At 47.2% G+C, this 17,112-nt stretch overlaps 2 protein-coding genes across 2 annotated transcripts in view; one reads left to right on the top strand and one right to left on the bottom strand.

Moving 5' to 3' along the window:
• ANKRD33B (ankyrin repeat domain 33B) overlaps positions 1 to 6,270 on the top strand; it is a 122,712-nt gene extending 116,442 nt beyond the window's left edge. The window contains exon 3 of the transcript XR_007246128.1: positions 6,001 to 6,270. The gene's annotated coding sequence lies outside the window, so the exon portion shown is untranslated. The remainder of the gene's footprint in view (positions 1 to 6,000) is intronic.
• LOC125443477 (death associated protein) overlaps positions 4,199 to 17,112 on the bottom strand; it is a 35,099-nt gene continuing 22,185 nt past the window's right edge. Inside the window, exon 4 of the mRNA XM_048515618.1 lies at positions 4,199 to 4,905. Within this exon, the coding sequence (XP_048371575.1) occupies positions 4,786 to 4,905 (120 nt within the window). The 3' untranslated portion in view covers positions 4,199 to 4,785. The remainder of the gene's footprint in view (positions 4,906 to 17,112) is intronic.

Raw genomic sequence — 17,112 nt, 5'->3', positions numbered from 1 at the left:
ACCAGTGTGTTCTGCATTCCCGCAATGTGAATGGTTCTGAGGGAGATGCGATAACGCAATGTAACCACCCAGGTTGTCACTGCCTCTCAGCATTGAGACACTGACCCTGTGTCACCCTGCTTGTTTACACGGTAGATGGCACTGGTGTTGTCATTCTGCACCAGTACTTGTCTCGACTGTACAATATCTAAGAGGTAATGGCAAATCTGATTGCATGCAGTTCAAGGACATTGATGTGGGTAGCATCACTAACATTGTCCTATAAGCCCTGTACCAACAAGTCCTGGCAATGCACTCCCCCTGCCCCATGGAGGAGGCATCTGTTGTGGCTACCATGTTTGGGCACTAATGACAAAAGGGATGCCTCTAGGGCAGGGGTGGGCAACTATGGCCCTCCAGATGTTCATAGACTACAATTCCCATCAGCCCCCTGCTAGCATGGCCAATTGGCTATTCTGGCAGGGGCTGATGGGAATTGTAGTCCACGAACATCTGGAGGGCCATAGTTGCCCACCCCTGCTCTAGGGTAAATTGAGTAGGTGACAGACAGATTTGTGTGCTGTAGATGAACAGCAGAATTAAAGTGTCACATAAACTACAGTTGTAGTGGACACGTTCTTAAATGTGCATTACCCAACACAGCAGTAGTGGAGCCATTAACCCTAAAAAGCAGTGAATGGCCTTGACCAATTGCCAGTGAGATTTCAGAAAGAGAGGCAAACCAGATTGTATGGGCCCTATTGGGAAGGGGGGAGCACTAGCCCATCTGGAATCAAGGACAGCTCTAATGAAATCTGAGATCACTGCAGCATAGACTTTCCCCGATTCACTGCCAAACCCAAGTATTGGCAAGTTTGAAGGACCCACTGAACATGCAGTGCAAAGATACTTTCCAACTGTGCTGTAACCAGTCAGTCATCAAGATGGAGTAAATAGAGCATCCCAGCATGAGCAGGTATTACTACTACTACAGCCATACATTTGATGAATATCCTCGAGGCTGTGGCTAGGCTGAAGGATAGCACCCAATACTGGAAGGCACAGGAGTATCTAAAACAGAGGTACTTTCTGTGATCAGCGTGAATTAGCACATGGAATTAAGCATCTAGATCGATGACAACAAACCACAAATCTTGTATAAGAAGTTCCAACACCATAGGAAGAGTGACTATTCTGAACTTAGATACAACCAAATATTTAACTGACATAAATAATATGGGGCAAAAGCTTCTACCTTTTTTTCAACTAAGAAAAAAATCTGAATAAAACCCCAAACATTTAACAACTTCTTGCATCATCCCTTTTGATAACAGCTCCTGTGTCTGTGGGAAGGGATTATTCCTGGCAATAGAAAACTGGTAACAAGGGGACAACTAAAAAAACCCTCAAGTTTTTTACAACTATATTGAATAATACAGAACACCCAAGGCTCTGATCTAACTCTCTGCCAATCTAACTCTTTAACCAATCCCTGAACAATAAGTTATCAGGGGGCCCTGGGTAACAGTCATAATTTTGAACCTGGCTGATGCTGGTTTGGGGATTTTGATTTCTGGACCTAGGTTTTTGGCTAGAGTTCTTCTCTTGATAACAAGATTGCTGTAAGCGTTTATATGAAGGACTGTAAGGGCTGGAACCAGGAAGGGCTGGAACCAGGAAACATGATAGTATAGTGAAGATTAGGTCTGCTGTGAGGAAGATGAAGCCATAACCCCATAGTACTTGTCATTCTGCCTGCTTTTCTTATTGGCCAATTCCTGAGGAAAAGAAGGTCCAACCTTCAAAGGACAAGTCCTCAATTTTGGCCCTAGTCTCAACACAACTGTGGTCCTAAGCCACAAATGGTGTCACAAAGTAACAATGGAAGCCAGGATGAGGGTGGCTGACTCTGCCGCATGTGAGACCTTCCCATCGGGTCAGTTGATAGCTGGACAGTACAGTCTGATAATTAGGTATACAAAAGCTCCAAGAGGAAGAGTGTGGTGTCAAGATATGCCAATGCAGAATGTTGACCAGGGGTTATCTGGCCTGCAAGTCCTCAGTGTCTATGGATGACAGGGGTCTATGAATAGACAAAAAACTATGAAAACATAGAATTGAAAGAAAACTACAAGAATCTGGTTTAATTCTATAAAAGTTCTCCACCATCTTAGAAGTGCCTGGAGTCATGGAAGGTTGACAACTCACAAAGACCCCTGAGGATGAGCAGTGTAATGATAACTGGGGAACTATTCCACAAGTGACTGAGAATCTTGCCAAATCCCTCTGAAAAATTAGGCAGCATGGGTCTGCTATTTGCAACTATACAGGAGTTAGTATATCTGCAGCACACATCCCTCCCTCCTACCCCACTGACCAGCCTCATGGAAGCTCCCTTTGAACTGTTCCTTAGGGTGTCTCTCCTTCTGGCCGTCACTTCTACTAGATAAGTAGGCAACCCACTGTTTCTGAAGTTTTTTGAGAGCCGAGTGGCATTTTTGCATCCTAGCCTAGACTTCATCACTGGAATCTGAAGAGGGCATTATGGATTTCATGTTGCCCCAAACACTCAACTGGGATTATAGACCATTGTCTCTAACTTTGTTTCTCCTCAAGCACATATCATTTGTTCATTTAGCACTTATTGGTTCCCACTGTATTGAACCAATGGGAACCAATCAATTTTTTTTTTAAATTATAAAGATCAGTGTTGTGAAGAAAAAGGTCCAGTTGTTGCTAGTCACGTGGCCAAATATGTGCAACAGTGGACAAGCATTTATAGAAGGCAACATTTAATCAACATGCAATACCAAAACAAAAACTTCAAGACAAGACCACATGTCTTACAATAAATTTCCAGCCTGCAGTTCAGCATTGCTTTGAGCTCAAGGAACTGCCCTTTCTTATCAGTTGGGATCTGAAGATGGGATGAAAGTCAGTGAATGAGATTCTTGTGTGCCCCACAGCAGAACATTCAGCATGGAGAAAAAAATGTAATATGTGTATACTTTACAGCAACTGAGAATGCCAACTCTGTGATTCACCTCTGTAAAAGGACTCCATGCAAGGTGTCTGTTTTTACCTACAGTCAATTATCCTGAAAAAAAGCAGGTCTGGTTGCTATTTTGTTTATTTCGAAGTAGTCAGTCATGAAACAATTACACATTTATTGAACAAGATTTCTGGGACAAGTGAGGGTGGACACATAAATTTTCCAAAGTTTACCAGAAGATTTGCTCCAAGAACAGCAATTTAACTGCAGACAATTTTTCTGATAAAGGTGAAAGCATTTCATTTACCAGCTGGGACAAGGCCTATTTCGTAATTGATTAGAATTCAGCAAAGAATGTCCTCATATGTCATTTATGGAAATGGTAATCTGCTTTCCACAGAAAGCAACCACTATATCTGAGGCATATACCAAAAGCCTCCATTCAGGGCTCACAGCTACACACAACAAAGTAACATAGAACTGATTCTTGGTCTTTAGCTGTCATTTAGTGTTTGCTTGCTGTGATTAAAAGGACAACAAAATTACTGTCCAAAAAGTTTATTTGCCAATGTGCAGCCAACCTGCAGAAATAAGTGTATAATACTCTTCCCAGGAATGAACATTTCATTTGCAGGTTGGGCAAATTGTTTGCGTATTGTCTCATGCAAGAATTCACTGCGCATGAAAACTAACACATTAGGGAAAAGCGTTTCAGCCAAGCTTGATGATCTAGCTCAGTGGTGGCGAATCTTTGGCACTCCAGATGTTATGGACTACAATTCCTATCAGCCCCTGCCAGCATGGCCAATTGGTATCCAATTGGCCATGCTGGCAGGGGCTGATGGGAATTGTAGTCCATAACATCTGGAGCGCCAAAGGTTCGCCACCACGGATCTAGCTTAGCATATGCTTTCATGTGATCCTCATCCTGGCAGCCTTTGGCTCTGATGCTAATTCCAGCTTGTTCACAAAAAATCTTTTGGGGGAATGAGAACTCTTGCACTACAGTACCTAGAAAGTTCTCCAAATCCAGTGAAACACCACTATAATCCAATTACTAGGTGTAACTGCTCAATTGTTTTAGATGGGAAAGTGAAAGACTGATTGTATGGCTGACTGGCAAAATCTTTGGCTAGGTTATAGAAACTATGACAAAACCCCCAAAGCGTCGCATGTTCCAAGAGATCTCTTACTCACCTGAGAAACATTTGTGGTCCTCTGATATTCTTTTTTTATGAGAAGAAACCGAACCAACATTTATTATAATCAAGAGATCAGTCAACAACAATATAACACAAAGTTTACATTTGGTAAAGTTTTACTAAAAAAGAAAATTAAGAGGCTGACTCTTTATCAGACACATCTAAGAAAAACAGATTGGGAAACTTTTTAAGAAATCAAAATGATTTCATAAAAGTCTGACTGACACCTGCTGAAAACCTCTAATTAGAAAAAACTGGAAGAAAGGCAAACTTCCCTCCTTCCACCCAGAACATACACATTTCTATAGAGCCAAGATCCAGGAACAAAAAGTTTTAAAAATTATTCATTAAAATATTTGCTTGATCTGTGCAATAATTCCCTCCCTATCACCTTTCTATGACCGTAACACTTTTGATTGGCAATACACAAGAGCAACAAGATTTGGATGGGGTGACAGAACTGTAAATTCCACACACCCCCCACCCCCGTTTAATTGAATCATAGGCAATTAAGGCAAAAAACATAAGATCACTTTTCCAAAGCTCTCTGGCAGCACAAACTTTGTAATCGTTCCTTCTCTAAAACAGTAAGGCTGATCTTGCACAGGCCATTCATTTGCGAGGCTGGTGGATATGCTGGTTGATGTGCTGAGGAGGAGGCAGCTTTTCCACAGATGGATGAGGTTTCTGATGAGCCACCTGAGCTGCTGCGGGAGGGAAGTCTTTATCGCCCTGATTAAAGAACAAAATGCACGGCAATGACAAAAACGCTCATCTCCACCAGGCAACATGACAATCTGTACACCGCTGCTTCTGTTTGACGTCCTTAATCACTGGATTCTGTAATCTGTTGAGCTAGTGAGAATGCTGTTTTCCAGAGGTGGGAGTCTTCCTTGACACAATATGCTCAAAAAGCTCCTGGCATCATAAGGAGGCTCCCATAACCAACAGAAAGCACTTCCTCTAGCCGATAAGAGCTGTAGGTTCCAACTCAGAATATCTAAAGATAGTGTAATTCCCAAAATCAGGAATGCATGGTCAACGATTTATTTTTTAAAATCAAAATATTTTGCCAAACAAGTCAAATTCCATATAAATTAATCAAATGTGCATATACTTATCCTGCATACCCCAATTCAGTTATGAATTGTGGCTGAGTTGTGGCCATAGCTGCAGCCACAGCTGAAAAGAAAGCCCACTTTCCAAAACAATCCTTTTCACAAGCATGGTTCCCAATGGCTATTTATAGGTCAAGTGACCAAATAAATTTAATATGGTTCTCTTGGACTGTAATTGCTAGCTAGGCTTCAAAACCTCCCTTGATGGGCACCTCTGTTCAGGCACCATCACTAATAGGTCAGGAAATGACACACTGGACTTACCACGAAGGCATCTTCTCTTTCAATGGGGGGAGGTCATCCAAGCTGGTTAGGTCATGCCTCTGGCGCAGGCAGGGCGCAGGCAAATTTTTCTGCAAGCTCTACTGGAATGTAAGGGGCTGTCTCCTTCCAGTTGTAGCAAAACCCTAGTCTTCATTACACAGTCCTATAATATACACTATTATAATGTTTATTCTTTTGGAGGTGGGGGTGGATGACCTTGCCCCATTGAATGAGAAGACGCCTTCACAGTAAGTCCAATGCATTGTTCTTCAACAATGGGACTCGGTCATCCAGGCTGGTTCCGTACTAGAGCTTCCCCTTGGGTGGGTTAAGAGAATAAGGAACCCCCACAGCCCCGTCTCATATGTGATGTTTTTCTTAAGGTAAATGAGAGTCTCCTGAACGACTTGCTGTAACAATCTCCTTCTGTACCTTGCTTCCACAGACTCCTGCTGGTTCAAATGATAGTATCTCACAGTGGTAGAAAAAGAGGACCAAGTGGCCACATGACAGAGCTCGTCAATGGGTGCTCTGTGGAGAAAGTGGGTGACGTAGCTACAGAGCGAGTTGAATGAGCCGTCACTCTCGCTGGAACGGCACACAGTCGTGTTTCATAGGCTTTTCTTATACAGTTCTTTTTCCTCAAACTATTTTTTGCATATGACTTAAATAAAGAATTCATAAACCTAAAATGCTATGTCCTGCTAAGGTAGTCTCGAAGAGCCCTCCTCACATCTAACTCATGCCATTCTTGTTACCTGGTTTAGGACAAAAGGAAGGCAAGGTGATTACGTGACATATGGAATTCTGTCTGTACCCTGAGAAATGAGGGTGACTGAATTGTCCTGAAATATACAGAGTTCCTTCCTGACCGATAAGGTCCCCAGTTCAAAAATCTGTCTGGCCAAAGTAATGTCAACAAGGAACGCAACCTTCCAGGTAGGGAATTTTAGGTCCACTGACCTAAGAGGTTCAAAAGGTCTCCCCATAAGGACTTTAAAGACCTTCTCCAAGTTCCATGGCGGGAATCTGTGGCTGATGGGGGATACCACTTGTGAAGCCCCCATTAGGAACTTTGAAACTAGGTTGTGGGAAGCAAGATGTCTGTAGTCTCTGTAAGCCAAGGTAGCAGCCAGTGCTGCTACTCGCCTATGCAGTGTATTTGGCCACAGGGCCTTTTCCCACCTGTCAAATAGAAACAATACAATCTCTCTGCATGAGGGCCTAAGAGAATTTATCCCTCCTCTTGTCGCCCAGGAACTAAATACCTTCCAAGTGTGACCATATATATGTCCAGTAGAGTTCTTGCTGCTCTGGATCATGACATCTATCACTTCAGCAGGGAAACCCAACCTTTCTAAGTCTGCACATTCAATGGCCACAGTGTCAGTTGTAACCAGCTGGGGTCTGGATGAAAGACTGACCCCTGGCTGAGGAAGTCTGCCTAATGGGTCATTGCCAGTGATTTCCTTGGGAGAGCTCCATGAGGTCTAAGAACCATGGCCTTCTGGGCCAGTTTGGAGCCACCATAAGGACCTGAGCTGATTCCTCCCTGATATTTCGTATCACCTTTCCCAGGATGGCAAAGGGGATAAGGCAAACAGGAACTCCAGAGGCCATCTGCATGTCCTGAAAACTAGAAAAAAAAATGCTCAACCTTACAATTATGTCTGGTGGCAAATAGGTCCAAGATAGGATTGCCAAACCTATTTGCAATAGATTGGGAAACAATTTCAGTATGACTAAGCCAGTCCACAGTGCCTTTTAGGATAGCATTGAGGTGTTTAGCCCTGAGATAGGGCATGTTTCTCTGTCCAGGAGAGGAGAGACAAGGCCTTTGTGTGGAACAGATGCACCATCATCCCACCTTGTCTATTTATATGTGCCTTAACTGTAGTGTTATCGGTTTGTACCATAACATAGTGAAGAAGAAGAAGAAGAAGAAGAAGAAGAAGAAGAAGAAGAAGAAGAAGAAGAAGAAGAAGAAGAAGAAGAAGAAGAAGAAGAAGAAGAAGAAGAAGAAGAAGAAGAAGAAGAAGAAGAAGAAGAAGAGTTGGATTTCTCTCCTATAGAAGACTTTCTCTCCTATAGAAGACTCAAAGGGGCTTACAAACTCCTTACCCTCCCTCCCACAACAAACACCGTGTGAGGTAGGTGGGGCTGAGAGAGCTCAGAAGAACTGTGACTAGCCCAAGGTCACCCAGCTGGCGTATGTTGGAGTGTACATGCTAATCTGAATTCCCCAGATAAGCCTCCACAGCTCAAGGCAGCAGAGAGGGAAATCAAACCCGGTTCCTCCAGATCAGAGTACACCTGCTCTTAACCACTATGCCACTGCTGCCCCCTAAGTAGATCACAAAACACCTGAAGGGCATTGTGAACAGTATATAGTTCAAGCATATAGTTCTTGGCCTCTTTTGCCATCCATTTGCCCTGTGCTAACTGAACCAGGCAATGACACACACCCCCACTCCAATCCACATTTACTGGCATCAGTTGTTACTAGAACCTGGTTTACCAGAACAAATGGCACCCCTTTATTCTGGTGAGAGGGAACAGTCCACCACCTCAGACGGGCTGTTAAGGAGACCATGTCAGCATTCTCTGTTCACAATGTCCCTCTGAAAAAGGAGCAATGTCAGTTGAAGCAAACTGGCATGCAGCCTATCCCAGGTCACCATGTCTATTGTGGACATGAGAAGACCCAGTAAGGTGAACAAGTCCATGAGCTGTTCTGTTTCTTGGATGTTAAATGCAAAACTTTTTCCTGTTTCTCCAGTGGCAAGTACACCTTGCCTCTGAAAGTATCTATCTTGGTCCCCAGATGCACTTCTGCTGAGGCACCAAGGAACTCTTCCCACTTGACCAGGAATCCATGTTTGCCCAGTACCTGGATGGTGTACTATATGTGACAAAGCAGCATTTCCCTGAGAAGTAAGTCATTCAGGTTTGGGTAGACGTGAATTCCCTGGATACGCAGGTGAGCCACTAACCCCGCCAATACTTGGTGAAAATGCGGGGGGCTGATGAAAGGCAAAAGGGGAGTACTTGTACTGGTATTTAGAACTGCCCAAACAAAAATGAAGGTACTTCTGTGAGGCTGAGTGGATAAGGATATGAAGGTAGACTTCTTTCAAGTCAAAGGATGTGAAGAAGTCTTCCTTGTGAATGATGGACCAAAGAGACGTCATCTTGAACTTTTTCTTTGTAATCCACTGATTCAACCTTTCTAAATTTAGAAAGACCCTCCAGTTCCCCAAGTTCTTTGGTACCACAAAAAAAAGGGAACAGACCCCCTTCATGTGTTACAGTTCCAGCCCCTTCTCTATGGCCCCTATCTTCACCAGGTGTTTAATTAATTAATTAATTAATTATCATCATAATCATCTCAGAAATTGGCAGCCTTTGGGGTCTGTTTGGGTGTGTGTAATGGAAAAAAACCAGAGGGGTGGGGAAACAAATTCTATTCTGTCTCCTGCATAATGTTGAGGATCCATTTATATGAAACCATCCCCTCCCATGCCTGGAAGAAGGCACTCAGATGATCCCATATCTGCCAGTCAGATGCTGGTTGAAGGTCTTGTCAGGTTTTTTTGGAGGAGAAGGACTTTCCCTGCTATCCTGACTTGTAATTGTAGTTCTTTGAAGCTCTGGTGCTCTTCTGGTCTTCAGAAGAGAAGGGGCGAAAGGAGCAGGAGGCATGAAAGGAATGCTGCCTTTGGAATTTTTGTCTCTGGACAAAATGGAGGTGGCAGGAAATGCTTTCTTTTTCTTTTTGGTCTCCCCGAGAACTTTGTTCAAGAGCAACTTGCCCTGGAAATGATCTGACACCAGGTTCACCTTTGTCACCACATCCACCTTCCAATCCTTCAGCCAGAGATTTTGGTGTTTAAGGACATTTTGCAGCTTGAACCGTGGCAGTGAACTGCATCTTGTCCACTGAGGCATCTGCTATTTTACCACCACCCCAAGTAGTAAAAGGGTTGTCGTAACACCTGTTGAATCTTGAATAAAGATTTCCTAAGTATGACAGGCTCTTGTAAAGTGCAATATGAGAACAACCAAGCAGATGACTACAGAACTAGCTTCATGTGCTTCTTCTTCATGTCTGTTTGATCCTTTAAGACATTTTCTCTGTCCTTAGACAGGACAGCTTTGGAGCACAAGGCAACAACAGGTGCAACAACTGGCGCAACAACTAGAGACCTTGAGATTCTCAATAGCTGTCTTGGGAGAGGGAATAAGTTTTTTTAGTGGGATGCCTGATGCAGGAGGATACTCCAGAGAGGCCCACTCTGTTCTGATAACCTTTTCAAACTGATCTGGTAAAGGCAGAGGCAGGAGGGCTGTTTGAAGGCTCTAGCTTCCACTTTGCACAAGGAATTGACTTCGCCTGTTTGCTGAACCACTTCCTTCTAGCAACCAAGAGTACTGAGTGCCTTTTTAAAGAGTGTTTGGCTGGAACAAGAACACCGACTTCTCACCCGACTCATCCTTCTCACCCAACCAGCCAGTGTTTACCTGAAGCGGTTCCAAAAGAAGAGCTTCAGGCGGCTTCTTTAGAGTCTGAGTCTTGTGGTCGTTCCAGCACCATCTGCTGGCTGCATTTAGATCAGCCCTTGTGCATCAGCACCTGCTGGGAACACGCCTTTTCCTCATCAGAATCAAGCAGAACAGGGAGACTGGATTTGGCACACTTTTTCCAGGAGTGAGATCTTTTTTTTTTGGGGGGGGGGGGGGGGGCTCTGTATCAGAGCTGGTGCCATCTTGAACTGGCACGGCTAAGGAAGTCAGTCCTTGATTTGATCCCATTGGCCCCCACACCAGGTGGTAAAACGACTGTCGCACCCCCAGTAGTCTCCCAAGTGCCAGGTTGGGTTGCATATGGGCCTGGTGTGGGGGTAGGCCCCAGGAAAATTCATTTCATTACTGAGTCCATTGGGGGGACAAAGGAGACTGCTGCATGAAGCCCATGCTGGCGCGCTTACCAGCTGATGGAAGCTCCTGGTGGAGCTAGCATTCAGGGAGCCATTGCAGGGGCAGGAGTCTGACTGCACTGGGCAGAGACCAGACTCAGGGGATTGCAGGAAACATCCCCTATTGGGCAAGTGTTCCTCCCCCAACCAGAGACAGTTTGGGCTCTCAGTTCCATCATGACCGAAGCTGCAGAAACTGAAGGCTGGGAACTGGACCCTGTAGTTTCAGACAGACTAGAGACTAGCCCCTGAGGCTCTAGGCCAGCTATCCCACTGCTGGTCTCCAGCTCTGGGGAATCCTCCCAAACCAAGACTGGAGGTTCTCTCTGAGAGCCCAGCTGCAGGAGAATCCTTATGAGAAGACTGTTCCTTGGTATCTGGTTTCTTCTTTTTTACTCCAGATCCCAAAGGCTAGGCTGAAATGGCCTTCTTAAAAGACTTCCTGGAGTCCAAGATAAGGTGTGGGGTATTTTTTGCTAAACAAGGCTATTATAGATCCTTGTGGAGCTAGGGAACTAGCTGCTGCCTGAACAGCAGGGCTGTTCACACTAGATGGGATGGCCCTCTACAGCCCAGTAGATCTTGCAGAAAAATTTGCATAGCCCTGCCTGCACAGTAGGAGGCATGAACTAACCAGCCTGGATGACCAAGCCCCACTGCTGGAGAACTGGCTGCATGACCGCAGAGTGTACAACTATCAGACTTTATTTTACTCATGTAAATATTTTCTTTTTCTTTTTGTCTTCACTTTCCTCCCTTATGAATCAAATATAAAGAAAAGTAATATAAGATATAAATATAAATAGATATAAAATAAAATATAAAGAAACAGTATAAGTAAATGGAATTATATGCTAAAACATCCTCCTTCATCACCACTGCTCATTCCACAGATTCCTCTTCAAACCTGCCTTCAAACTAGCAGCGTTAACTTCTTTTCAAGGGTTAACAAGTCAGCTAATTAATTCAGACTGTAGTGAGCTAGAAATCCTAACAGATGAGAAAATTCACTCCCAAAACATAAATGCAAAGAGAGTAAAACAGGAGGGAGAGTAAGATGAGATAGGAAGAGTCAGGAGTAGGTAAAAGTAAATGAATAGTACATGAAATACCAAATACCACGTTAAAACAGAAAGCTCGTGAAAACACTCCTCATCTCCATATAAGCCAACTAACTGTAACATATACAAGCACTTAGGCTTATACAGTGAAAAGAGTGTTCAGAGCCTGAAGGGTTAATTTAGAACTCCATGGGATTGGCTATGAGAGCAGCACAGCATTATAAAATGCTGTGGACATGAGGACAGAGAGTTCTGAAAAAGAGTGAACAGTAGCTCTGAGATAGGTCTGTTCTCTGGAAGCAGAGGACCAGTTTAGAGCAGGCTGTGCTTCTCTGAATTAAGTGCCAGGAAGGGCAAAGTAAAGGGATCTGTCCCAGAGTTCCTACAGATAAACAGTAACACTGATTAATCACACTGATGATTTGGTTATTTTTTTCTGAGGAGAACCCCACTCAGATATGAAGAAGTGAAGCTTTTGAGAGAAGGGGAGTTATACAGAGATTGGAACTTCCTCAAGGACAGCAGCCATCCTTCTGTGATAAGCACCATGTGAGAGAAGCATTCTAAGGGAGAGTTTGTCATGGGCTATTTCCGCACAGCCAATAACGCCATTGTGAAGTCGGTGTTTTTGGCTGCGAAGCTGAAACGGAGCGTTCGAACGGGCAGGCATTCCGTTGACAGGTAGCATCTCTGCTGAACTGCTGTGCTTCGCACGGAAGCGTTGCAGGAGCAGCGTTTTGTCATTCTCCATTTGCGGTTGCGCAGCACCACTGCCACAATAATTTGACGTCACAGCTGGTCGGTGCCAGGATTGGCCGTGGCCCCAATGTAGTGGTGGTCCCGCCCCCTATCTCCCTGTCAGCGTCTCTCCTTGCAGCTGTGGCCAATCCCTGCTTGTCCAGACAGTGCCAACAGAGACCGTGGAGCTCAGGCGCAATCTACAGACGTGAGCTATGGACCTGGGAGAAGCGCTCGAGGAGACAGTGCTCGAAGGGTTCGCCACCGCAGCCAGCTGTTTGGGTGGCTGTTGGGGCTGCTGTGCCAGCAACCTGCTGAGCTGCATGTCACCAGGCACTCTGCATCCGTGGCTGGTCCGCCCTTGCATGTGCCCCCTGCACACCCCACTACTGGGTGGGTGCCCACAGCAAGACCTGGTGGGAGGACCTCGTGACGAGCACTGGATGGCCAACTTCATGTATCTTGCATGCACCCTCTGCCTGCACCTAGAATGACAAGACACCACCATGCAGAGGCATAGCTACAAAGGGATCGGGGGTGCGCGTTGCACCGGGCTCACGCCTGGGGGAGGGGGGCAGCAAAAAATTCAGGTTTTTTTTGGTATTTTTAGTGTTTTCCAGTTTTTGGCCTACAGGGGGCGCTGTTTTTAAGCTACAAGCACCAAAATTTCAGGGAGTTTTCAGGGGGTTCTCCTGATGATACCACCCAAGTTAGGTTTGGTTCAGGGGGTCCAAAGTTATGGACTCCCAAAAGGGGTGCCCCCATCCCCCCCATTGTTTCCAATGGGAACTAATAGGAGATGGGGGCTACACCTATGAAAGTACATAACTTTGGACTCCCTGAACCAAACTTCACCAAAACTGGCTGGTATAATCAGGATAGTCTCCTAAAGATACCCTGAAATTTTGATGCTGCTAGTCTTAAAACTTTGCCCTCTGCAGGCAAAAAACTGGAAAACACTAAAAACTCAGATTTTGCACCAGGCTCCATTTTCCCTAGCTATGCCTCTGCCACCATGCACCCTGCCATTCCTGTTGAGATGCAGGTGGGTCTGGCCTTGTGGTACCTGTCAAGCGCCAACAGCTACCGGGAGGTGTCCCAGCAGTTTGCAGTTGGTCTGGCACCTGTAGTAGAAAGTGTGCTGGAGTTCTGCAAGGCCGTGGAAGTTCACCTGTTTGGCACCCTGGTCTGCTTCAGCAGGCAGATGGAGGAGGTGAGTGGAATGTTGGCAATGTGCACAATGTCCATGCAGGTGGCCCTGCACACATTCCAAGAGGGCCATCGGCAGGAGGGTGGGAGCACTTCCATTGGCCATGGTGGGCCGCTGACCAACCTCTCTTGTCCTCCCCCGCCCTCCCCACCCATGCAGGTGATGGCTGGCTTCACTAGCCTTGCATTTCCACACTGTGTCAGAGCCATAGATGGAGCCCCGGGCCAGAACCTCAATCGCAAGAATGTCTCCTTCAAGCTGCTGCTGGCGACTTGCGACCACACAGGGATGTTTATCAATGCAGAGACAGGCTACTCCAGCCGCAACAATGACGCTTTCATTTTTGTGGTGTCAGAGTTCTGCCAAGGCATGGATATGGGAATTTACCTTCCCAACAGCCCCATGCTGACCACTGATGGTGTGACCATCCCTCCTGTGGTACCGGCAAATGGCACCTTCCTAAGGTGCAAGTGGCTGGTCACACCGTATCGCGTTCCCATTGGAGCGCAGCAGATCAACTTCAACTTGCACCTATCCCGCGCAAGGAATGTGGTGAAGCGCACCTTCGGGCGCCTGAAGGTGAGGTGGAGATGCCTCCTGACCTGCCTGTGGGTCAGGTCAGAGAATGCCACCTCAATCGTTGCAGCATGTTGTAAGGATCTAGTACTCCAGTCAATAATAAGGCTCAAGAAAGGTCCAAGAGCTTTATTAGAACTGGGTCAAGCCCCAACAGCCAGGTGCTGAATCTGAGATTCAAGCTCCTTGGCTACAGTATATACCTTAAGGTTACAGTTTGGTTCAACCCATAAAGCCCCCACCTTTGAATTCCCCCAATATTAGCATGAGAAGAGACAATAATACAGTTACATTGTTTTGGGAATAAGCGAGTTACTCCCTGTGAAAGAAAGATTAGAAGTACTCGGCAAGCTCTATTGAACTAGTTACATGCGAAACAAAAGACAGAGGCCTCATGACCTTGGGGCAGGGAGATAGTGAGCCCAGCTGGTGCTGGGCTGTGTTCGTGCTCTCTGGCAGGCAAAGCATGGCACGGCCTGACACGTGTGTAGTGCTGCACAACATACGTGAGAGACGTGGCCACGTCACACCAGATCCAGAGAACCCAAGTGCGGCCGAGCAGCTGGAGCCACGCAAAGGGAGGGGTCTGTGGGGGAGGCGGGGGAAGCCTCACCTCCTGGCCGACCCTACAACTCCAACAACTACATCCACCACTGGGAGGGTCAGGCTGTCAGAGATGCCCTCGCAGGGTTCATGTTGTGCGCTGAGGCACCAAGACAGCACAGGGGCATGTGGCAGCACTGAAGGGGCAGATGCCAGCCACCCAGTCAGACAGTCTACCGTTCCAACCCCCCCACCATGCATGCTGACCTGAGCATATGACCAGGCAAGGCTGCGATGCCTCGCAGACCAATGCCATCGTGTCAGAATCCCAAAAACTGAAACAAACTCATGTATAAGAACAGCAGTTTATTATTGAGGATCTTCTCTGGTCATGCCAGAACTGAGGTTTGTCCGCGCAAAACCCAGAAGTTAAAGCAGGCTGCACCCCCCATCCTGGGAAAGTGCGCCCAAAAGGAACTGTGAAAGAGATAACAGTAGAGATGGACAGGCACTGACGTTGAGCAGCACCTGGTACAGTATAACATCACACAGAAGACAGTTGAAAGTCAGTTAGAAATGCAATTAACCCATTCCTCCACCCCCAGCATACAGAAAGCAGCAATAGCAAAATCTCCATAACAGGCCTCCTGACACATCGCCTGTATGTTGCACTGTGAAATAAAGTGCTTCCGACATACCAGTGGTGTTTAGTTTGTGTGTAGACAATAACGAGCGCACCAACACCGGGAGGAGGGGGTGTGGTGCACTGCACCCTTGGTCTGGCTTGTCTCCACAGGGATGTGGGCTCGTCACGCCAGCCCTGCAGTGTCTCCCAAACCCCAACAGGGATCCCCCTGCTCCCCTGCATCGCAACACAGGACTGTTGGGTTCCAATGGGCCAATTAGCACAGGGCCTCAGCAAGTAACCCAGACCCCAGGTCACTGCCCAGCCAGTGCAGCTCCAGCCATGACGGAGGCAAGGCATGGCATTTACTGGCAGCTGCAGAAGGTCAACGTCCTCCTGCAAACAATCAGGGACCGCAGCCACCCAGCAGCCAAATCGCAGTACCTACCGGGCCATTGCATCTGCCCCCGAGGAGGCAGGGTTTGTCCGCACCGTCTCCCAGGTACAGACAAAGTGGAAAGCCCTCAAATGGGACTTCTACGGCGCTATGGAGGCCTGGGATGGTGCCCCACACCCTGTTGCCTGGCCGGCCCATTTTGCTGCGATGTGGCAACTGTGGTGGCTGGCCGGCCAGCCACACTGGGCTGATAGACATTCTGAGGGTGATTGCTTGTTTCCCATGCCCCTGGGCAGCCTACCATGCACATGCGGGCCCACAACCCCCCCCCCCCCGATGGGCCTTCACCCCTTCCCCGCATTGTGACTGGCAGGGCGTGTGTTCTTGTCAGCAGCCACAGCTGCATGGCAATGAGCAGCTGAGGAGCAACAGGAGGCGGCGGTGGGCCCCCGGATAGAGGAGGCGGCAGCCCACAGCAGCTCAACTTCCACAGCCTCGGAGGGGCATGAGATGTCACCAACTGAGGGTGCCCCCGTCACCGGTACGCTGAGTGTGTGTGTGTGCACGCTGTGTGACTCAAGGTGGTGGTGGCCAGGCCTCGCCCTGTGGCTGCTGTGGCCTGTCCAGCTTCCCTCCCATCTTCTGCCAGTCACCCCTGTCCAGTCCCCCTGGCTTCTCATTGGTATTCCCTGGTTTTGTCTGCAGGCACTTCGGGGATTGGTGTGCGGCCACGTACAGCCTCCCCACCCCTGGCGTCCCTCAGGGAGTGCTTGCAGCTGTGTAAGTGAGGGGCAACGGGCAGCCCAGGGTAGGATCTGGTTCCTTCACTGGCTGACAGGCTGATCTCTGTGCTTCTGTCTTCCAGTGGTTCACATGGACAGTAAGCTGGAGTGCATAGAATGGCGTCTCCAGCAACTGGTGCAGCGGATTCGCCCATTGGATTGTGCAGCCAAAGCACGTTGGGGTGCTTCCGTCATGTTGAGAAGCAGTGGCGAAGGAGGTTAAAAGCTCGTGTATCTAATCTGGAGGAACCAGGTTTGATTCCCAGCTCTGCTGCCTGAGCTGTGGAGGCTTATCTGGGGAATTCAGATTAGCCTGAACACTCCCACACACGCCAGCTGGGTGACCTTGGGCTAGTCACAGCTTCTCGGAGCTCTTTCAGCCCCACCTACCTCACAGGGTGTTTGTTGTGAGGGGGGAAGGGCAAGGAGATTGTCAGCCCCTTTGAGTCTCCTAAAGGAGAGAAAGGGGGGAATAGAAATCCAAACTACTCTTCTTCTTCTTCTCTGATGCCACCACCTCTCACAAGCCAGCCAGCTCTGATGGCAGCACCACTCGCCTTCTTGGCGTAGCTGAGGTGAAGGAGGCAAGCACCATGGTACAGATGAACATAGGGCAGCAGGGTACCTCTTGCCCCACCTGCCCTGCCGC

Source organism: Sphaerodactylus townsendi, linkage group LG14, assembly GCF_021028975.2.
Source record: "Sphaerodactylus townsendi isolate TG3544 linkage group LG14, MPM_Stown_v2.3, whole genome shotgun sequence".
Lineage (NCBI taxonomy): Eukaryota > Metazoa > Chordata > Lepidosauria > Squamata > Sphaerodactylidae > Sphaerodactylus > Sphaerodactylus townsendi.
Note: the sequence above shows the minus strand (reverse complement) of the source record. Positions and strands in the feature narration are given on the sequence as shown.